The sequence below is a fragment of the Lepidochelys kempii genome, chromosome 1 (assembly GCF_965140265.1).
Source record: "Lepidochelys kempii isolate rLepKem1 chromosome 1, rLepKem1.hap2, whole genome shotgun sequence".
Classification (NCBI taxonomy): Eukaryota; Metazoa; Chordata; order Testudines; family Cheloniidae; genus Lepidochelys; species Lepidochelys kempii.
In genome coordinates this window covers 240,429,956-240,454,009 of record NC_133256.1, presented here as the reverse complement: position 1 = coordinate 240,454,009, position 24,054 = coordinate 240,429,956, and the positions used below count along the sequence as shown (strand labels likewise).

General features: G+C 39.2%; 1 protein-coding gene across 4 annotated transcripts in view; it reads right to left on the bottom strand.

Annotated features, from left to right (window-relative positions):
• Positions 1-1,391: 1,391 nt before the first annotated feature.
• DCP1B (decapping mRNA 1B) overlaps positions 1,392-24,054 on the bottom strand; it is a 63,950-nt gene continuing 41,287 nt past the window's right edge. For all 4 annotated transcript variants that reach the window (XM_073320082.1, XM_073320100.1, XM_073320109.1 and 1 more), the window contains 4 exons: positions 21,857-21,985; positions 20,223-21,071; positions 8,143-8,391; positions 1,392-4,168 (listed from right to left, as the gene is read on the bottom strand). In XM_073320082.1, the coding sequence (XP_073176183.1) occupies positions 4,088-4,168; positions 8,143-8,391; positions 20,223-21,071; positions 21,857-21,985 (1,308 nt within the window). In that variant the 3' untranslated portion in view covers positions 1,392-4,087. The remainder of the gene's footprint in view (positions 4,169-8,142; positions 8,392-20,222; positions 21,072-21,856; positions 21,986-24,054) is intronic.

Genomic DNA, 24,054 nt, shown 5'->3' with positions numbered 1-24,054 from the left:
AAGTTCTTACTCTACCTACCAAGATTAGTAGAATTTATGATAGTTTGTCTGAGTATTTATGGTTCAGTTCAATATTCATTCCAAGATAGCAGAATCCTACCTTTTTGTATGTATACAACTGAAGAACCCACCTGGGAAGAGATGTCCTCTTATTATGTCTTTTATCTTTGATCCTAAACTGCTGTACCGCAAAACCTCTATTTAATCTAGTCTTAGGCTTTTCCTCAGCAAAGGCTGCTGATTTTGCCAATCTGCACGTTGTAGGTTTAAAGCCTCACAGGGACAAAGATAAAGCCAGGAAACTCATTGCACTTGCAACTGAAACCTAGAGCTCATCACAATTGAAACAGATTTTCACTTCAGACCTAGTACCTGCTACTTAGCTACATTACTCTCCTTGAAAGTCTTATTTTAATGTAGAATTGTAATTATTCCCTTTGCAACAATAAAAAAGAAAGGAAAAAGAAAAGCAATAAGAAATTAATGCATAAAATCAGATTAAAAATTTGAATTTTCTATGAGAGGAGCCTGGGGACAGGTGTGGATGCTTTCACTGAGTATAATATATTTCCATTATAATTATAACACTGACAGAGACAGGATTAATCAGAGATCATGCTCCAGCACTTCACTGGGTTTCTGCTATTTACCATCTTCCTGGTGAGTTTTATGTAAAAGAAGTTTTGTAGGCAGTCAAAAAGTGAAATTAAATTGAAAATTAATACAAATGAAATGGTAAGACTGAGAAGTACAGCATATAAAAAAGGAAATCCCAGAAAGTTACATTCTCTACAGAAGTGTTAACAGAGCCAGCTGAACCTCACAGTAGCATATTAAAGAGAATCATGGCTAAAGAGGAATAAAATATATGACAGATGTGCAACATGGACATTTCTACAGCATGTTCACTTGATCCTTTCATATTTCCTGACCTGAATGCTTGCCTCTTTTTTTTTTAGAAGAGATGAAAGCCGGGTAGAGAAAAGCACTGCTATCACTTCAGCAATGCTGCCTTAACTGAGGTGGCCTTCAGCTATTAAGGAGCCCTTAAGAGTGCCTTAATACCAAACCAGTTCAGAGACCCCAACTGTTCTAAACCACTTTAGTTTTGAGGTGACCTACAAAACCTAACAGAAAGGGTTCTGACATACATGCAGACATGGGCTGTGTAAAGGAAAATGACCAGGTATTTGGTTTTATGCTTTAAAAACAAACATGTTATTAAACAGAACATAGCATTAAAGATCTCAGCTGCTAGTTAAGAAATGTCTGGAGAAGTTCCAGCTTTTCTATAGTTGTGGATGGCTCTGACTATAGGGGCCATATTCTGACACAAAGATACTTCAAATTTGCTCATTCTCTCGTGCTCCTTCCTTCCTTCTCTTAACCACATCTACCAGATAATATTCCAGTCACTCCCCCCCAACCCAAGTCTCTCTACATTCAGCTACCATGCAACTTGACTTCACCCTTGTGGTGGATCTCAGCATCCTTCTTTTCCCGCAGCTAAGAATTTGGGATTTCTTTCTGAGCCTCATTCTATCTTTTTTCCCTCTGCTCCTCTAGGTAAGCACACAAGTCAGCCAAGAGAATAGGCCCATCTCACCTCTTCTCATCCTAACTCTCCCTCAGGAGATGAATATTGCCTCCTAAGAAATCCTGGGTATTCTCTCCCTCAGGCAGTGAGGCATGGGTGTATGAAGAACAATTCTGAAACGTTACATTGTGCATATGTGATCAGAAAAATGGAAAAAGATACTTCACAGTTTGCTTCTGTGATACCACATTATCTGCTCCTACCAGACAATGTTTGTTTCAAAGTTTGTTTGTTTTTTGTGGTCAAGTATATTATCAATTTGAAAGAGAGCCAGTACCACTGTTTTTGATGCATACCAAGAGGCTGCTGAAAAAGTCAAGGTTTAAAGTAATTTTTTTAAATTCAGAATTTCTTGAAATGCTGTTCTACTCCAAAAAGCAAATGCAAAAATGGCATAATTTGATCTCAATTATGTCTATATCAAATGTGCTTATTTTATAAGTAAGAATGCTCCACCTGTGACAGGCTTGCAAAAAACTCAATTTGGGATGTATCACCGTCAAACTAAGATCATTCCTTTTAGCACATTATTAGTAATAAAGCTTCTACAGGCCAAATTAAGACTTTAGCTATACATGTCTATCATCCTCAAATTACATCAGGCCCTTGATTACACTCATGCAAACCCACTGGTCTTGATTCCAATTTAACTTACACCTTTGTGAATCAAGAGTGACTTCAATTAAATCAATAGAATCACACCTCTGTATAATGGATGTGAGATCAGAATCAGGCCCCTTCTCTTCAAAGTATGCCCTACATGATACCTGTGCAACCTGTTGCCTTCAGTGGGTTTGTATAGTTATAAGTGACTGAAACTTACTAAAGCATTTTGTTGATTACCAAAAAGAAATAGAATCCACCTTGCTCTCTTAGGGCTTGCCTACATGGGAAAGTTTTACCGGTTCTACATAGTTACATAGGTATAACCCCTATGTGGACATACTAATTCTGGTATAAGAATGGCTATTTTCAGTTTAGTTTAAACTCATTCCCAAACAACATAAATTAAACGGAAAAAAGCCACTCTTATACCAGAATTAGAGTGTTCACATAGGTGTGTGTGTGTGTGTGCGCGCTATATAACCGAAGAATTATATCAGTTTAAATTCACACCGTATATAATACTGAACACATATGCCCATGTAGACAAGGCCTTTGCTGATTTGCCTCAACAGTACTGGGAGTAAAGCAGTAAAAACATACTTTTGTCATTACAATCAACAGATCTTGCTCTGAAACCACAAAGGAAACAGTTCTGGTGAATAAGAAAGTACCATTTTTATACTGTAGCATTACAGAGTAGAAAAAAATTTGGACTGATTTTTTTCTTCGATGGGGACTATGAACAAACCATGGCTTTACACATACCATCTGCCATTGAAGCATGTAAGAACTAAAAACACCACGTTTGTTTGTTTAGTCTGATTGATTTAAAAATGTGTTAATGTGGAGCACATTGCTCACTGTAATCTACTTCATTCCTATACAAGTTTGGAAGTATACTAAATTCAGAGCTTAAACTTGACAACTGACCTTTCAGAATTAAATACTTAGTCCATGTGGTAGTAAAATTAATCCACTGCACACTCTGGCTAATCCATTTTATTTTCTGCTCTTGGAACATACTAAAAAAGGACTTATAAACCAAGTAACTGTTTTCTTGACCAGTTTACATATTGCTTATGATTATGCAGATTGTTTCCAGAAGCACAGAAAAATGACGCTAATGCCACATCAGATCTACGTTAACAGCAAGAACAGTCACAAACAAAAGGGCCACCCTATAATTTTAAAGAACTGCTCAGAGTTCCATTTCTACAGCTGGCTATAAATATTTTGAAGACAAAACAGAAACTGATTTTCATAAAAAAAAATTTGAGGAAAAATGTTACCACTTTCTTTGAAACAATTTTTTTTTTTTTGGTTAGAAAAGGTGACGGAACCACCCCTGATTCAAAAGATCATTCCTCTTCCAAAATTTCACCAGTATCGTCATATACTTAAAAACAGTCCAACACTGCCACATGGTGGCCAGGAATGGGCACTGTTCATTGTGAAATAGTGTTGAGTAATGGAAGTGATAACATCTATCCGAGAAAAAAACACGTTAAATATCTAGTCCATGAATAACCACAGCCATAAATAAAAAGAAAAATGAACTCTGAAAACAGAGTCTTTATGAAGGAAATATAATTCATCTAGCAACAGGCCCATGTAAGAAAAATAATTTAAGAAATTTTGTGATTAAGTCTTTAGCAGTGTTGTTACCCTCGCCCCCAGGAAAGCAGTTTTCACCCACACATTTTTCAGTACAGCATGTACTTGCCAACAAGCAATATTTAAGTGTATCTAAAAAGTCTAGGACCGTTTATTTCATTTTATTGTTTTTAACGGCAGAAGCTTTTAAACAATGTAACACCATGGCATGAGAGAATTTTTCTTCCTGGAGTTCAGGAAGTCATAGAAATTTAATTTTAAAATTCTCTTTTACATAGACTTTTTGATTGATGCCTTTTTCACACTGAAGAGATAAGCTTCATAGATAATGTTTAAGAAGTTGTCATCATTCTGAAAAACAAAATAAATAAGACTTGTTACTGGAAGATCACAGTTCTCAAGCTGTGATTCTGAATTCTTTACATTTCAAGGTCTAATTAATTTTCAACCATAACATCCCAGTCAAAATTGGCACTGGCAGGGAGTTTTCATCATCAAACACACAAAAACAGAACACAAAACCCAAACACGTTGTTACTTCCAGCTAAAAGCTTTAACAACATTTTTGCACACATTGGCAGCATAAGAAAAGGGGGAATTCTCTTATCTCTTTTAGAAGAGTTGAAGACACGGAAACCAGGAAATTTTGGAAATTCATGATAGCGTTGGCTGGGTGAAAGTCAGACTTTTCTCTTTCCTGCCCTGCAAGACTTCTGTAGTGATAACATATACTTGCAATTTCTTCTCGTCACCCTAATGATCACATATCTAGGAGGTCCTTTACATAGTTTCTGTTCCCCACCCACTACTGCAATAATAATACCAAAGTGCCTGGGTGAGCAGGTGGGCTGAGTTTCTTCCTGTTCCTACACTAAATTCCATGCAGTCAAATTGCTGCACCTGCACTGAATGCCATTGGCCTTAATGATCTTAATCTGCACTGGTTCCTCCACCCATGCACTCTTAAATAGCTGGCTGATTCTTGATCACCTGCTTAGGGTCTAACTGATCCTCATATGTGGAGTTGGGAAGGAATTTTCCCTCAAGTCAGACTGTCAGTGATCTTGGGGGTTTGAGCCTTCCTCTGCATCATGGGATATGGGTCATTTGCTGGGATCATCCGGGTATCTCTATCAATCAATTCCCAGCCACTGCAAGGGTCTCAGTCACTGGTGCAACTTGGTCCCTCCTGTTGTCTGCCTGTAGCACATAATAATTTAGTCTCCAAAAGGCTGTAGGCTTTGTTCTAATTTCAGTTGCTAGTTTAGCAGATGCTGGGTGGTGTTGGTGACCTGTGATATACAGGCGGTCAGACTAGATGATCTGGTGGTCCCTTTTGGCTTTGAACTCTATGACTCTTTAGGATAGTAGTTCTCAAACTTTTTCCACTCTGCAGACCATTTTGCACTAAAATATTTTTCCATGGACCATCTCCCTTCCCAAAACTGCAATATGCCACACTGACTGGTTCTCAAAATGGTTCATTTTGCAGACCACCAGGATTTTGCACACTACAATTTCAGAACTACTGCTTCCAAACCTGACAGCCTGGCAGAGTGGAGGAACAGAACTCAAATTACGAGGGAATGAACCAACCCATGCATGAGCATAGGAGGATAACTAAAATTAGGACATTCCTTGGGGAAAGTCAGAAGCATATGAAATTGATGATGCAAATCAGGAGACAACGGGTATGAAGCTGCCATCCAGTATCAAATGCAGAGTGTTTTAAACAGCAAATAATTTCCAAGCAACCCAATTAATTTTTATAGACATTGGGAAGAACCTGCCCATGTGTACATTTTGCAGACAAAGCTTCAAAGAGTAAAATGCATGATACTTGGGACAGAACATAACTGTGTTCACACTCTACATATGATTGCAATAATCTTTGTACAAAGTATCCCTTGAAAGGTATCATTTGAAAACTCAATTTGCTGATATATAATATAATATGGTAAAATGCATGTAGCAACGTTATATGTGAAGTTATAAACATAAGCTGAAATAATGACTAAAAGTATGTTTTCCAGATAAGTCTGAGGAGTGGCCAAACCAGTTCCTCAGAGACAAAGGGCAAGCTGATGCCTCAGCCAGGTGTAAACAAGGCTGATGGACCATTACCTGCTAAGTGGCCATTCTTTGGCAGGAAAGTGGGCAGAGGCAAAAATCTACATGTTAGCAAAAGAACATCATGGAGTTTCCTTCAACAAAGATTGCCTGTCCCCTTGCTCCCACCTGGAAATGTTTTTCAAGAGTGGGACTGAAAATATAAAAAGCAGGGGCAGATACCACAAGATAGCTCCCTCACTCCCCCTGCCCATCATATTCATTGCACCTGAAGAGACAAAGGAAACAACCAGGGACTCTGGGGGAGGGGTTTTGTCCTAAAGAGTTTGGTCAGTAAGACTGCTGAAAGCATGTGCTGAGGAAACTTTGAATCTAACGTAGTTTGTTAAGTTAGGCACCAGTTGTGTTTTCTCTTTATTTTTGTTGTAATAATTTCTGACTTTTATGGGGCTTGGGCTGTCATCCCCCCTGGTTATTTTTAGTAAAAGTCACAAACAGATCACGCAACCTGTTTATTGCCCACAACCCGTCCGTGATTTTTACTAAAAATAACCATGACAAAACCTTAACCTTATTTATAAACACACTCTGCATTCCATTATACAAATTAGGTGGACTGATCCTATAATTCTCCAGGTTCTCTTTGTTTCCCTTTTTAAAGATAAGTATTATATTTGCCCTTCTCCAGCCCTCTGGACTTCACCTGTCCTCCATGAGTTCTTGAAGATAATTGCTAACGGTTCTCAGATTGCTTTAGCTAGTTCCTTAAATACCCTAGGATGAGAACCATTAGGCCCTACAAGCTTCAATACATGTAACTTATCTAAATATTCTTTTCCTATTTTGCATTCCTTCCTCCTTGTTAATGTTAATTGTTTTGAGTATCTGGTCCTCTAACATTTTTAGAGATGACTGAAGCAAAATACTCATTAAACACCTCAGCCTTCTTGAGGTCATCAGTTATTAGCTCACCTTCCCTGCTAAGTTTCAGAGTGGTAGCCGTGTTAGTCTGAATCAGCAAAAACAACAAGAAGTACTTGTGGCACCTTAGAGACTAAAATTTTATTTGAGCATAAGCTTTTGTGGGCTAAAACCCACTTCATCAGATGCATGGAGTGGAAAATACAGTAGGAACATGAACACACACACACGAAAAGATGAGGGTTGCCTTACCAATTCTAATGAGACAATTCAATTAAAGTGGGCTATTATTAGCTGTGATTTTTCCTCCTGCTAATAATAGCCCACTTTAATTGAATTGTCTCCTTAGAATTGGTAAGGCAACCCCCATCTTTTTGTGTACTCTGTATATCTATCTATCTCTTCCTACTGTATTTTCCTCTCTATGCATCTGATGAAGTGCGTTTTAGCCCATGAAAGCTTATGCCCAAATAAATTTGTTAGTCTCTAAGGTGCCACAAATAACCCTTGTTGTTCTTCCCTGCTAAGTAGAGGGTCTACACTTATGTAGGCAAGTAGCCTGGGCTTAGAAATTGGAACCCAAGACCTGTCCCTCTTTATTCCTTATAAATTATGTATATTTACCTTTGGCATTTACCACATCCCCTTTAAAACCACTCTTTCTAGTATCCATAGAATTTGAAGATAGGAAGGATCCCCAAAGAGTACTCATTCTACCCTGTGACAAATACAGGATTGTTTTCTACATAATATTCCTGCGTGTTTTGTCAAGCCTATATCTGAGTAACTCAAGCTGGAAAACTACACTTAACGGATCCTGTTAAAATATTTTCTGGATATTTATCCTTCGTTTTTACTTGCTCATCTTCATCCCATTATTCCTTATTCCTACTTGAACTTCTCCTGTCCTCAACATGGATATCTTTTAAGGATTTCCAAAGTATTGCCACTGAGATGCTCATCTTTTAGCTAAACTACATACATGTAAGTAGTTTTCACCTTTAAACCAATTCCTGTAAGCCCTTAACATCCTTGTTCTCTCCCCTGAATCCCCTCAAATTTATTATCATTCTTGAACTGTTGCACCCTGAACTGCATACATTAATCAAAACACAGTTAAACCAAAACTGTAGCAAGAGGGACTATTATCTCCTTAGCCAATGATTTAGTGCTTCTTTACTATACAGCCAGAAATAGTACAACTCACAGTGGACATTTTAGTTTACTAATCTATCATTCAGACTGGTGGATGGCACCAATTATCCATCAGAGGTATTTAAATCAAAATGGAAAGGAGGGATACAAGCAAAGGGGGAATGTTTCTGATTCTTTACCTGGATCAGGTGTAAAAGAGTTTCCTGCAGCTGCATCTTGGTCAATGAGTTGCTGTTTACGCAAGATGACTCAGGATTCTGCATAGGAAGGAGAAGGCTAGCTGAATTGGCAGCAGATTCTTGATTTGCTGGTGGTAAGCACCCACTTTCACTTGCCTTTGGTGGAGCAAGTGTGGACTGTGTGAACAGCATGGGGGACATCAGCAGTGCAGGAGTCACAGTAGCAGGAATGCGCTGAGGTGAGATGACCTGCCCATACACAGATTAATAAAAAATGGAAGCATTTAAGCAATGTGTATATTCACTAAGAATACAGGGGTAAGAGGACTCCAGGCTGAAAGAGATCACAAGAGCAGATACGCAGGGATACACGGAGGAAAAAGAGTATCTGGGGCCCAAAACCACCCATCCAATTCAAGATCACAGTACTGAATCTCAAGTGTAATAAGTCTATATACGCAGCAAATTACTTAAATATAAAATCATCTTATTATAAAAGTTAAACTATTATAAATACTAGCACTGTAGAAGAATGACAAACTGCAACATTTGATGTCCTTCTGATAAGGATGGTCCTTACATGTCCCCCAGTTTGGGTTTTGAGAATATGCTTGCTAATATGAGAGTGTACTTTAATAAATATTTTGAACTTAATAGTGCTGTATAGCACTTTTCATCTATAGCTCTCAAAATACTTTGCGGGGTATGCATCCTCATTTTACAGATAGGAAAACAGGAACAGGAGGTTATGTGACTTGCCCAAAGTTCCATAATGAGTTGTTGGCAGAGTCAGGAACAGAATCTAGTTTTGACTTCCTGGCCCATGCTCAATGCACTAGACTAAAAAAACCGTTAAAGAAAAAGAGAACATCTTTACCAGAAACCTAGATGCTAATAGAAAAGGAGTACTTGTGGCACCTTAGAGACTAACTAATTTATTTGAGCATGAGCTTTCGTGAGCTACAGCTCACTTCATCGGATGCATACCGTGGAAACTGCAGCAGACTTTATATACACACAGAGAATATGAAACAATACCTCCTCCCACCCCACTGTCCTGCTGGTAATAGCTTATCTAAAGTGATCATCAGGTTGGGCCATTTCCAGCACAAATCCAGGTTTTCTCACCCTCCACCCCCCCACACAAATTCACTCTTCCGCTGGTGATAGCCCATCCAAAGTGACAACTCTTTACACAATGTGCATGATAATCAAGTTGGGCCATTTCCTGCACAAATCCAGGTTCTCTCACCCCCTCCCCCCCCTCCCAAAAACCACACACACAAACTCACTATCCTGCTGGTAATAGCTCATCCAAAGTGACCACTCTCCCTACAATGTGCATGATAATCAAGGTGGGCCATTTCCAGCACAAATCCAGGTTTTCTCACACACACCCCCACCCCCATACACACACAAACTCACTCTCCTGCTGGTAATAGCTCATCCAAACTGACCACTCTCCAAGTTTAAATCCAAGTTAAACCAGAACATCTGGGGGGGGAGGGGTAGGAAAAAACAAGGGGAAATAGGCTACATAATGACTTAGCCACTCCCAGTCTCTATTGAAGCCTAAATTAATAGTATCCAATTTGCAAATGAATTCCAATTCAGCAGTTTCTCGCTGGAGTCTGGATTTGAAGTTTTTTTGTTTTAAGATAGCGACCTTCATGTCTGTGATTGCGTGACCAGAGAGATTGAAGTGTTCTCCGACTGGTTTATGAATGTTATAATTCTTGACATCTGATTTGTGTCCATTTATTCTTTTACATAGAGACTGTCCAGTTTGACCAATGTACATGGCAGAGGGGCATTGCTGGCACATGATGGCATATATCACATTGGTGGATGTGCAGGTGAACGAGCCTCTGATAGTGTGGCTGATGTTATTAGGCCCTGTGATGGTGTCCCCTGAATAGATAAGTGGGCACAATTGGCAACGGGCTTTGTTGCAAGGATAAGTTCCTGGGTTAGTGGTTCTGTTGTGTGGTATGTGGTTGTTGGTGAGTATTTGCTTCAGGTTGCGGGGCTGTCTGTAGGCAAGGACTGGCCTGTCTCCCAAGATTTGTGAGAGTGTTGGGTCATCCTTTAGGATAGGTTGTAGATCCTTAATAATGCGTTGGAGGGGTTTTAGTTGGGGGCTGAAGGTGACGGCTAGTGGCGTTCTGTTATTTTCTTTGTTAGGCCTGTCCTGTAGTAGGTAACTTCTGGGAACTCTTCTGGCTCTGTCAATCTGTTTCTTTACTTCTGCAGGTGGGTATTGTAGTTGTAAGAAAGCTTGACAGAGATCTTGTAGGTGTTTGTCTCTGTCTGAGGGGTTGGAGCAAATGCGGTTGTATCGCAGAGCTTGGCTGTAGACGATGGGTCGTGTGGTGTGGTCAGGGTGAAAGCTGGAGGCATGCAGGTAGGAATAGCGGTCAGTAGGTTTCCGGTATAGGGTGGTGTTTATGTGACCATTGTTTATTAGCACTGTAGTGTCCAGGAAGTGGATCTCTTGTGTGGACTGGACCAGGCTGAGGTTGGTGGTGGGATGGAAATTGTTGAAATCATGGTGGAATTCCTCAAGGGCTTCTTTTCCATGATGAAAAGATGGTCCAGATGATGAAGATGTCATCAATATAGCGCAAGTAGAGTAGGGGCTTTAGGGGACGAGAGCTGAGGAAGCGTTGTTCTAAATCAGCCATAAAAATGTTGGCATACTGTGGGGCCATGCGGGTACCCATAGCAGTGCCGCTGATCTGAAGGTATACATTGTCCCCAAATGTGAAATAGTTATGGGTAAGGACAAAGTCACAAAGTTCAGCCACCAGGTTAGCCGTGACATTATCGGGGATAGTGTTCCTGACGGCTTGTAGTCCATCTTTGTGTGGAATGTTGGTGTAGAGGGCTTCTACATCCATAGTGGCCAGGATGGTGTTATCAGGAAGATCACCGATGGATTGAAGTTTCCTCAGGAAGTCAGTGGTGTCTCGAAGGTAGCTGGGAGTGCTGGTTGCGTAGGGCCTGAGGAAGGAGTCTACATAGCCAGACAATCCTGCTGTCAGGGTGCCAATGCCTGAGATGATGGGGCGCCCAGGATTTCCAGGTTTATGGATCTTGGGTAGTAGATAGAATATCCCAGGTCGGGGTTCCAGGGGTGTGTCTGTGCGGATTTGATCTTGTGCTTTTTCAAGAAGTTTCTTGAGCAAATGCTGTAGTTGCTTTTGGTAACTCTCAGTGGGATCATAGGGTAATGGCTTGTAGAAACTCGTGTTGGAGAGCTGCTGAGCAACGTCTTGTTCATATTCCGACCTATTCATGATGACAACAGCACCTCCTTTGTCAGCCTTTTTGATTATGATGTCAGAGTTGTTTCTGAGGCTGTGGATGGCATTGCGTTCCGCATGGCTGAGGTTATGGGGCAAGTGATGCTGCTTTTCCACAATTTCAGCCCGTGCACGTCGGCGGAAGCACTCTATGTAGAAGTCCAGTCTGCTGTTTCGACCTTCAGGAGGAGTCCACCTAGAATCCCTCTTTCTGTAGTGTTGGTAGGGAGACCTCTGTGGATTAGTATGTTGTTCAGAGGTATTTTGGAAATATTCCTTGAGTTGGAGACGTCGAAAATAGGATTCTAGGTCACCACAGAACTGTATCATGTTCGTGGGGGTGGAGGGGCAGAAGGAGAGGCCCCGAGATAGAACAGCTGCTTCTGCTGGGCTGAGAGTATAGTTGGATAGGTTAACAATATTGCTAGGTGGGTTGAGGGAACCATTGCTGTGGCCCCTAGATGCTAATATGATTCTGTCAGTGTTCCCTTAATTTTAGTCTAAGTAGGGAGGCACATACTGATTTGAAAGTAGATTGTGAGCCTGCAGAGTTTTATCCTTTTAATTTTGGGGTATATTTAGAACTATTAAATGTGGAGCACCCCACCATGCTGGTAGGAATAAGATAATGTGACAAGTGCTCTCTAAATGTTTGCCACAAAGCTGTAGTAATGGACCTTAATTCTAATCTGTAGCTTTCCTCACTGCTCAAGTATCCGGCGTTATTTGAGAGGCTCCCCAGGGGGGGAGCAATATTGTCATGATTGTTGTTTGTTTTTTTTTTTTAATATGGACAAACATCCATAGTAGCATCTTCTAAAGCTCTATGTAATCTTGAAAGTTTATATCTCTCAACAACAGAAGTAAATCCAGTAAAAGATATTACCTCACTCACATTGTGTCTCGAATATCCTGGGACCAACATGATAACAACAAAACAAATATTTACTGTTATTTTATCTAAACTATTTGGGCACTATTTACCATAGTAGGCAGTCACTCAAAAGAGTGAGAGAGAGAGAAAAGGACTAAGTTCTCAAGCTACTTTGTGATGGTAAATTTACAGGAGCAGAAAAACTTTCTAAAAGGATCTGTGGATATGAAAAAGCATGCAATATGTATACTGTGCCAATGCCTCTCACTAACTGCACTGTTGTTTCTCTGCTTTTCAAAGCCAGATAGCTTTTAAAAAAAACTATTTACCTGCAATTGCTATTCCCCCACAATCATAACAGAAAGAAGCAAGTCTGTGTTCCCTGCATGGTAATGGCAGGTCTCCCCAAACTCATTGTGTGGCTGCTGACAGCCAACAGGGAAGGTGGTACATTCATGTCTGTGCTTGGAACACTGGTGGCCCCTAGTGTTACTTATTAGTGGTTCTGTTCTAACAAAATGACTAATGCTGGCAGCGATGTTTCTAGCTAAAATAAAAGTAATATGCTTCTACAGAATTTGGATTCAGTGTCAGGTTCTTAAAAATCCAAGTTACCACTTTGCTGTATACAATCTGAGGAATAAGAATCTGTAACAGAAGTTTAGAGGTAGTATGTTGTGCTTTTAATAGCATGGACTTATTCTAGTCATAAGCAAATATACAATGTAGTTTAGTAGGCATTACTTAAGAATTATGTGTTTTTCATGGAGAGGAACTGCTTTTCACTAGTATACGTAAAACAGAGGCTCAGTGTGTAAGCAACCCTGCCATGTACTGGTGACTGAGCAAGCTAATATTTGGCTAATGCAATACCTAAGTGATCCTCACACCTAAAATATTTGTCTCAGGATAAGAATAGAAAATATATGTACCTATTTCTTGTAAATGAAGTCTTAAATTTTCTGTGTAACACATTTAAAAATTTGTTGTTAACAAATGAGATTCTACATGTTCATAAATTCTAGCATTTAAGTAGCTTCCTTACACGCAGAGGACAGTCTCCTTCAACACAAAGGAGACTTTTTTCAGTTTAGCTATCTAGTTCAGACATTTTCAGTTACCCAAGTGATAAAATTTATCCAATGGCTTCTGAACTTCCATTGGAAATGTCAGAGGTTAATTCTGGTACTATTATTGTAATCTCTGTAGTACCTCCTGCAACTTTCTTTGAGTGTGATTACTATGGCTTGAAGGTACTAAAGAATCTTTGGTAATGGAGTAATTTCAGATAAAACACCTTTGAGATGATCTCTTAAGCTAGCAGGTGTGTAGGTGCCAAATTCAACATTGCCAATGTAGGACACTCAGGGCATGTCTACACTTACCAGTAAATCGACACCACTGCAATTGATGCAGTGAGTGTTGATTTAGCAGTTCTGGTGAAGACATGCTAAATGGATGGAAGAGCACTTCTCCGAGAAGCATAAGAGAAGTCAACGGGAGAAGCTCTCCCATCGACACAGCACAGTGTAGCCACCACAGTAATGGATCTAACTATGTCAACTTCATTTACGTTATTCACATAACTGAAGTTGCGTAAGTCAGATCGATTTACCGCAGTAGTGTAGACCAGCGCTCAGTCTATTTTGACACTACTTTGCCAGTCAGCCATTTCTCTTATCTTTGAATAATTCCTCATAAGGACACAAATCACCTTCCTAAAAATGTTGCTAACGATTTTTTTTCTGAATTTAACCTGAGTTGCTTGTTCATTCAACATGCACTGATTTATCTCTAGCTTCACCACATCAAGACTTAAGTCTCTGACTCACCATCAGCACAACAGGAGTTTAGTTTGTTGTCAGTTGTATAGCACTGCAATAGGACAACAAGAAAAAATATGCTGCTTTGAAACAAAGTATTTACTTAAATGTCTCTGTTTAGTATTCAGCAATGCTGTTAGCAGCTGGATAACATGGCACTTGGTGAATTTTTGTTATATTTTTTGAGCTGAGAAATGTACTGGAATTCTTGTAATGTAAATTGGGGCCTACTATCACACATTAGCTGCTTAGAATTCCATATATGTATCAAATGAGTCTCTTAGACCATTAGTAGTTAGAGTACGTGTTATGGACTTCTGGACATTTTTAGCAAGTATCACTTAGGACTAAAAACATTTCACATAAAAATGTCTCCGCAAATTCCAGATGTAGCTGTTGCCAAGATTTTGTTGGTTAAAACCAGGGTAACAAACATGGTTTTGTTGCCATGCTCTTCTAGACAACTGGTGCACTCTTCTGCTGTTGATTACATCTGAAATTCAAACCCTGGATGCCAAATTTATCTGCAGCCTAGTTATTACTGCTGTTCAGAAACTCCCTTTCTTAAATATTTGTGATTGCAGGTTAATTATTACCCAAGTACCTCATCTGGTATGAAAGAATCTTTTGTGACTGGAAAGTTCATTCCACTATGAGGTAAATGTTTCTAGGCATTTTCATGAACTGGCCTGTCATACCTTAAAAAAGTGTCTTTCCAAGTTTAATTCAGAAATTATGGTATTTTTCAAATGTATTAAATGTTTTATTTGTGACAAATAAAATATACCAGTTGTACCACCACTGAGTACAACCACCACTGCAAAATACCACATTTATGCAGATAGAAATAACGCCCTATATTGAAAGTGTGTAACTGATTTACGGCTGGTCTAAGAAGTGGGGTAAGTGGTTTATTGTAAATAGAATACATTATTTGTATAATGTCAAGGCTACGGTAGGTATTCTTATGATCGTGGCATAAATTCATGAAAACACTTAAGCATGTACTTAAGAACATCCCTGTTCAGAACAGATTCTTAAATTCCATTAGGGATCAATGCTTTCCCATTGGGAATTAAACATGCTTACTTGTTGCCTTTAATATGGATACTTTCCTGAATCAGTCTAGCACTAGGCTGAGTGCATCCTTTGTAGACTTGGGCATAACTCTGTTCAGCTTTTACTATTTTTCCCGGCAACTAGTCTTTCCTTTCCATATGGGAGTTGAAAGTTCTTATGCCATATGGAGATACATCACAAGCCAATTTAAAACTGGGTTTGCAATGTGTCAGGACTGTTGAGAAAATGCAAGCTATAGTCTCTCCTCATCATTGAAGAATCTTATCTGTTCCTTAAATACCCTTTGTCTTTTTTTCCCAATAATGAAGATATTGTTGAGACAGCATTCTATTCCTGGCAGACATCATAAAATTTGCTTTACTGTCCTTTGATCTGTAGTAGGAGCAGATACCATACCAAATGATAAACAATTATAAGGAACAGACTTTTCGGTGCATTTATTGTCAGGATCTGCTTTGACTAATCTTGCATCAGCATGTAAAATGTATTTGTGCCAAACCTATTTCATTGAAATGTTTATTCGCTGGACAGGTGGCAAACAAGTCTTCAGTCTACAGCAGTGGTTCCCAAACTTTAACAACCTGTGAACCCCTTTCACTGAAATGTCAAGTCTTGCGAACCCCCTCCTAAAAATGAATATTTCCAGGGATTTTCTCCTTTACCTGAGTATAAGCTATAAAAGCAGTGATCTTGGAAATATAAAATTTGTTTTTATGACATGCTTATTACACACTATTTATTATTAATTATTTATCATTACAGTATTTTTATTACATTATGAAAACGGCAACACTCTTCCAAGATCTCACTTTCATGGCTTGTATCACTTTGAATAAGCCTGTTATAAAGACAATGCTCCTATGTTTCACCAAGGTGTATCAGATATGAAACAGCATGAAGGTATTTAAGAAGCCAACTCAAAGAGTTCCTCCTACACAAGCATTCAGGTCTTGAGCTGTCCAGGCAAACAACACACATTACAACAAGCTTAAACTTGTTCTTCATAATAATTTTAAAAACAATACTAGCTGCCTAATTAAATTAAAAAACAGCCAAAAATATCCACCTCCCTTTCTATTTCTTATAAGGAGTCTTGAAGTTTAAATCTCTTCTCTGTGATAGATATGCTTGCTTTGATCTGCTTAGCCCTTGGAAGTCCACGGGCTCTGGGCTGCTGGCCCCGTGCTGCCTGGGGTTCCTAGGGACAGCTCCGTCCGCCATTAGGAATTTTTTTCCCCGAGAACCCCCTGTAACATTTCACGAACCCCAGTATGGGAACCACTGGTCTATAGTAAAGAATACTGAGACACACTGAGAGGGATTGACCCTGATTTTAAAGTCTCTACAGATTTTTACCTTCCCATCTTTTTCAATAATAGGTATAACTGGCTTGGCCAAGTCACTGAATTCTATAGTAAATCCTGTTCTAACTAGCCTTTCTAAGTTTATGTCTACTCTCTGACCCAATGGAATGGAATAGGTCATGCCTTACAGAATCTAGGTTGGTAGTGGTACTAATGATTAATCAGATCTTAATCATGTTTATAGTCTGTAATAGGTCTTTTCAACAACGCTGAATGTTTCAAAGGTAGTACACTAGTGGTTGTTGGTGTCTCAGCCAATAAAGCCATCTCCTGTCAGTCAATATGAATCTTCTTGAGTAATGCTCTGCCAAACAAGGTGCGATTGGAATTATAATAATTGTTGTTGCATTTTATGCACATTTACAGTTGTAATCTCTGGAATGACTTTCCCCTGTACATATTTTTGCTCTCAGCTATTGTTTCTCTTTGAATTCTTCTAGTAAAATTACTAAGATTATGAACCCAGTATCAAGTTCCATTCTGAACGGTTGTCCTTTCCAACTCAGGTTTACCCAGATATAATTACTGCTTTTTTGCCCTTTTCAAACACATGCAAAATGAGGTCACTATCACTCTTATCAATATCAATTTCTTTTTCTGAGATGTCTTATATTTTTGCTATTTCCTATTAGTACAAACTGGTTTATAATGTTTAGCTTGACCCTTGACTATTTTCTAGGTTGGAATAGCTCGTTTTTGCCATGCTGTGTGCACATTTCATAGTGAGTTAGACAACTTCTCACACTTATAGCATGCAATTTCCCTTACCCAGTGAAAACAAAAGCAGTTACTGTGACTTAGTTACTAACAAAAAGGTAACCAATTAGGAAATGGATAGATAATAAGAGATAATACCATAACGCCACTATATAATCCCATGATATGGCCACACCTTGAATACTGTGTACAGTTCTGGTCTCCCCATCTCAAAAATAATATATTAGAATTGGAAAAGGTACAGAGAAGGGCAACAAAAATTATTAATGGTATGGAACAGATTCCTTATAAGGAGAGATTAATAAGACTGGGACTTTTCACCTTGTAAAAGAGATGACTAAGGGGGGAGATCTGATAGAAGTCTATAAAATCACAAATGGTGTGTAAAAAGTGAACGAAGAAGTGTTCTTTACTTCTTCATATAACACAAGAACTGGGGTCACCCAATGAAGTTAATAGGCAGCACGTTTAAAACAAACAAAAGGAGGTACTTCTTCACAAAATGCATAATCAGCCTGTGGAACTTGTTGCCAGGGGATGTTGTGAAGGTCAAAACTATAATGGGGTTTAAAAAAAGATTAGATCTGTTCATAAAGGATAGGTCCATCAATGGCTATTAGCCAAGATGGTCAAGAATGCAACCCCATACTCTGGCTGTCCCTAGCCTCTGACTGCCCAAAGCTGGGAGTGGACAACAGGAGATGGATCACTTAACGACTGTCTGTTCTGTTTGTTCCCTCTGAAGAACCTGGCATTGGCCATTGTTGAAAGACAGGATCCTGGGCTAGATGGACCACTGGTCTGGCCCAATATGGCCATTCTTATGTTTTGTTTTTATTCATTAGGACTGAGGCCAAGTCAACACTACAGACTTGTATCAGTATAACTAAGTCACTCAGGGGTGTGAAAAATCGACACCCCTGAGCAATGCAGTTATATCAACCTAACCTTCCAGTGTATACAGTGCTTTATCAACAAGAGATCTTCTCGCATCGCCATAGCTACCACTTCTCAAGGAGGTGGATTAACTATGCTGACAGGAGAAGCTCTCCTATTGGTGTAGTACCTTCTTCACTAAAGTGCTACAGCAGGCCAGCTGCACTGGTACAGCTCTGCTGCTGTAGCGCTGTATGTGAAGACAAGCCCTTAGTTATGTCACCACAAATAGTAATCTCCACTGGTGGCTAAGTCAAAATTCACCTTTGTAAGCAATTGTTTCTGCGAAATTTCACTGACTAACCCACAGAAAACATGACCATACAAAGAATTACCCAAATGAATCCCAAAGTTTGGAAATTTTCAGCTCTTACCAGTGGGTTTAGTGACAAATGTGGCTTCAAATTGCTGGCTAGTTGATTAAAGAATTTTGATCAACTTGATTAAAGTTGATTAAAGAATTTTGTTTCAGACTTCTCCGAGTAGCAAGACTCTCTAAAGTAAAAAGGGATGGTTATGGCTAGTCTGGTAAAGTGAGGAAAGTCAAGAAGAGTGTGCCCATATTTGAGTGAGTTGGGAAAATAAAGTTAGTAACTTTTTTCTTCTCAGTATTCACAAATTTGGAGCATTTCTGAAGAGTTTTCTGGCTCTTCAAAGTAACATCCTTACTCACAGCTTCTGGACTTCATTCACCAGAACTGTAAAGCAATCAGCTTTCCAGTGGGGCTGCTAGGTTCCAGCACAATTAAAGGCCTTCCAGACTATCAGTTAACAAAGAAGCCAAGAGGGTCTTTAGATGCTCACCCTGGAACTGGACTTTTTGTGAGGACATTTGAGCGTGGAAGCCATTACAAGGAAGCTAAACTAGCTGTGGTTCTGCTCCGGCAACAAGGACAGCAGTAATAGTCAACTATAATGTGACATTTTGTAACCGCACTTGTGGTGGTTCTTGAAACACCATAGGAATAGTACAGTTCCTCAAGTTTCTTGAATTTTCTAAGGCACCAAAGCCAGACAGTTCCATGAAGCACAATCACCAACATTCAGGTTTAGTTTTTTGAAAGATAAAAAGAGACACTAGAAATATTTTTCAATAAAAACACTGATATAAAAAGTAGAAAATTGTTGAATGACTACAAGTAGCTGTTATGGCACAAGAAAATCAGATTAGCAATGTAGGGAACTGCCTCATCCTTAGTGGCTAAAAAAGAATGGACTGTTACTTAATTAAGGGAATCAGAGAAATCATGCTGATGGAACACAGACCTAGATAGAGTATTATTTGAGGATGTTCAGAAAGAAAAGAAAATCTAAATTACAATGTTAAATACAAGAACCAGTGATTAGTCCTACCAGGTCCCCTACAGAGGCAGTAACCAACTTCTTCATTGTCACATCACATTGGTGGGATTCACTGGTCCTGTTCTAAAGCTTTTTATGTTTTGATCTGTTCTGGCTTTAGCTCCTATATGAACGTGAAGAAACGCTTCCATACATTGTTTAAATTCATGTACAAGGGGCACTTTGGGCAAGGGGAATGCTGACTCATTTTGATTCTGAATCACATGTAGGAGACACTCATCTGACTAGAACTTGAAAACAATGACACAAAGCCAGTAATTAGGTATATATCTTAAGTGCGTAAGAAAAATCTATGCCTGAAGCATCTATGGTTATTAGTGATCTGGAAAGATCAGACCCTTCAGTATTTACATTACTAAAGCTAGGGAAATCAGGACTTCTTAATGTTGGCATAGGAGCATTGCTTCTGTTGAGACTAACTTGGATATGGCTCACAGACCCCAGCAGTACAAGAGCAAAATAAAATGAAAATGAGTCTGATGGCCTGAGATTTGTTGGGGTAGGGGAGAAATAATGGGAATTAGAGAATCGCCTTATAAAACTGAATTCTGTTGCACTGCAGCTCAAAAGATTCCTAGATACCTTCCCCACAAGCATTAGTTCCTTAAATCACGTTTACCTGAAAGAGAGGGCTCTGCTTTTGTGCACCTGATGTCTTGTCTATCCAGGAGTCCAAAGGTTTTAGAGTGTTGGTGTTCTGAGTAACTACAGGAAACTTAGCTGCCAAGGTAGGTCTGCTGGACACATGTAACTGTTGCTCCTGTTGCACTATCTGGAGTTTTTTCAGTAACTCTTGGGGTGAAATCACTCCAGAATTGGTTGATTGGTTGCCAGAGAGGGAAAGTGGCTGTCTAGGAACTTTGGACTGTTCTTTACCAATGGTCTGAGGCCCTAAAGTCTGGGTTGGAAGAGAGCCATTGAAATATACCAGATGTGGCTGGGTCATGTTATTTATCTGTGCCGCTGATGCTGTAGCAGCAGAAGTCCTGCTGAAGATTGAAGCTGTTGAACTTACAGTACCTGTTGCACTTGGGTCCATTTTGGTCACTGATCCTGACTGTCCCTGCAGTTTCTGTAACAAGCTTTGAGTGCCAGCTGTGTCCTGGGCTGGATGAGATGCTACAATACCATGAGAAGTCACAGGCTGGAAGAGTCCAGTGAAAACCTCTCCTATGGAGCGGACATTGCCGTTTTCACACAGTCGATTCTCAGGAAGCTCAGAGAGTGGATGAAGGTCTGTCCCACGCACCATAAGTTTTTGAATAGCTGGGCAAAGCTGCTTTTCTGCTGAGGGTGAATGTCTGCTAGGTTCCTCATAGGACAGGGAACGCACTACCCTCTGCCTGACAGAAAGATTAAGTTGGTGCTTTTTCTGTGACTGTTCTGGGAGATCTTGGTAAATGGTAGGATTTTCTTGTTTTCCAAACAGTGCTGTCAAAGATAAGTGTTGTGGTTCGGAGTCCATGTTCTGCGAGGAAAAAGAGAATAAGTGAACATAGTTTGTCTGCACTAGAAGCTACATTAACTGTCTGAAGTGTTACCTTGCAGTATCTAAGAAACAGCCAAGACAATTGACCCATACTTCCTCCTCTCAAGAGGATTATTTAATGATTCTGTCATGTGGGAGGAAAGGATTTTTAAACAGCCTTGAAACTCCTCGTCTGGGAGAAAAATGCTACCTCCAGAAAAAAGGTACCTACTTCACTTTCAATGCCTAGAGAGAAGGGTCTCCTCTTAGGGTCACTAATAAAATATTAGAAAAGCTCAAAAAGGTCATGAAGGGGAAGAAAGGAACCTTCTGTCCTTGTGGGAAGTAGTGTCACTTTCTGTCTCTCTCCTTACCATGGCAGAATGGATGTAGCTTGCTGGACTTTGCATTGTGATGTATTTTTAAGTTGTATGAAAGGCATCTATCATGTATGGAAAGGCAATTGTACACATTTAAATTAATAAATGAATAATAAAATAAGCCCTGTTCCACTGGCTAGTTGGGGGTCTGCCTGCAACCACAACAACATTCCTGAATTGAGAGATCAATTGTTTTTGCATAAATCAGCATACAACATCTATGTTTTAAATAACCTAATTTTATACAGAAAAGCTATTTTTTGTAAAGAGATATTAATTTTGCATGAAGACCATCCCATTTACCCTAATTCCACTTCACATTATTGTACTATTTGATCAACGCAAGCATCCTCCCGTGCCTGATATGTTATGGCAGCACTAGTCAGAGTGCAAATTAAAGTGTACCTTGCCTTGCTGAGGTATTTGTTGGTGCTGAGTTTCACTGGGCTTCACTGGTATTGGTTTGATCAGGTTGGGGTTGTCATAGATAGCAGAGGAACTGGTCATTTGTTTTGGCTCTGAACAGGTCTTACACTGCAACAGAAATAAAACATATTTTGGAATGAAAGAAACTACCATTTTCTTAAGGGATGTTCTCCCCTAACTTTGTATCATAAAATCCCAAACTGGTTAAATCTTCAAGAAATACCACCATTTGCAAGACTGATAACTGATTGTGATAAATGAGGATACTGAATAGAAGTCAATCTCATTGGCTAGAAACGTTAGCATATGTAAGTTTACAGACTCAAGACCACAATGCTTTGTATGTGAGCCTTTAAAAAAGAAAAAAATCCCAATTCCCTTCCTCATCTTTTCCTTTTCCTGTACTTAAGGCAAAACCAACCTGGCACCTTAGAGACCAGACCACAGCTACAGGTTTTCTGTCAGTAAACAGATAGTTCTGTTATGGCTTGTAAGTAGTTTAGGTACCTGAAGGATTTATATGCATATATATTTATAGGCTATCAATAGGCACCTCTTACATATTTTACATTAGTACTTTCATAACCTCATAATTTCAACTTGCCTGGCATATATAGCTCTATTGAGAGACAATTGCCACCCTCAAAAAAGCATAAGCCTTGCAATTCAACACGTATTTCTTTTTCTCTAATGCTCCTGTGTGGATTACTGCTGGTTTTAAAAAAGGAAGAGGAAAAAGAAGAAAAGGAATTGGAGAGAAGATTAGAGCACACGAGCGTGTCAGTTTGAAAGTTGGTATCCTATGGTTTTTCCACTGAAAATTACATGGAACAAAGTTTAGAGATGGCCTATAAAAATGTTTATTTTGGCCATACAATAAATCACTTTGTTTACTATTTTTACAAGTTTCTGTTTTTTTAAAAAACAGGGTTGTAAGGGAGGACGATATTTTAAATCTTTTTTTCTAGGGTTGAGGGTTATACTTGCTGATCTCCTCTAGATAACGGTCTCATGCCATTGACAGTCAGATAACAGTATAGTTTATACACACTTAAAATCTTAAGGAAAAAAATTAAAGTATTTGATTGGTTAGCACTTGAGAGTCAATATGTTCACTTGTTAAATACTGATATGTTAACTGGTATTCTTATCTCAAAAAGGATAGGGCAGAAGCAGAGGGGGATTCAGAAATGCTTGACAAAAATGATTAGCAGTATGGAAAGACTAAAATATGAACAGAAACTGGGAATATTTAGTTTAGTGAAGGTGCAAAGAAGAGGAAACATGCTGGAGGTATACAAAATAATGAATAGTACAGAAAAAGTAAATCAAATGCTTTTCTTTACCCTCTCATAATTGACTAACAACAAATAGAAATTTGATAAAAGGAAATTATGCACTGTCTAAAGAAAGAAGTATTAGCCCGTGGAACTCTGATACAAGATACTACTGTGACCAACAGATAAGCAGGATTCACAGAAGGATTAAATATTTGTACTAATAACAAGAACAAGTTAATTAGACACAACAAACAAAAATGCAGAGGAGCTATAAATCCTCAAGCTTCAGAACATAAACCAAACTCTAACTGATGAATGTTAGGAAAAAGCTTTCCTTATGTCCAGGTCATTCTTTAATTGTTCACTTTGGGCTTTTGCACCTTCCTCTGAGGCATCTGGTTCTATGCATTGCTGGAAATAGAATACTGGAACAGATGGACCACAAGTCTGATACAGTATGGCAATTCCTATGTAATTACTACAACAATTGGGCTCTTAGGCCTTTGGTGTTCAGAGACCATCGCCTATCATGCTGACCCAAGTCTTACTGTTTCGTTGTACTCCCCCATGTGTCTATATCCATGTACTGGCTCTTGTCTTAGAATGTAAGCTCCTTAGGGTGGGGACCATCTTTTCATTCTGTGTCTATCCAGTGCCTCGCACTGTGGGGTCCTGGACATGGCAAGGGCTCCTAGGTAGTATGGTACTAAAGAAATGACTGGGTGGTCTTGGTAGCAGACGTAAACCTGGCAGGATTCAAAGGACTGATCATAAGCCAGAATAGCTACCAAACAGTTAAAAATAAACTTGAGAGATATACAAGGTAGAGTGGACTGAAAACTATCCAGTGCAACCATTTCTAATATACCTATCAACACGGGAAAACTAATGAGAAAG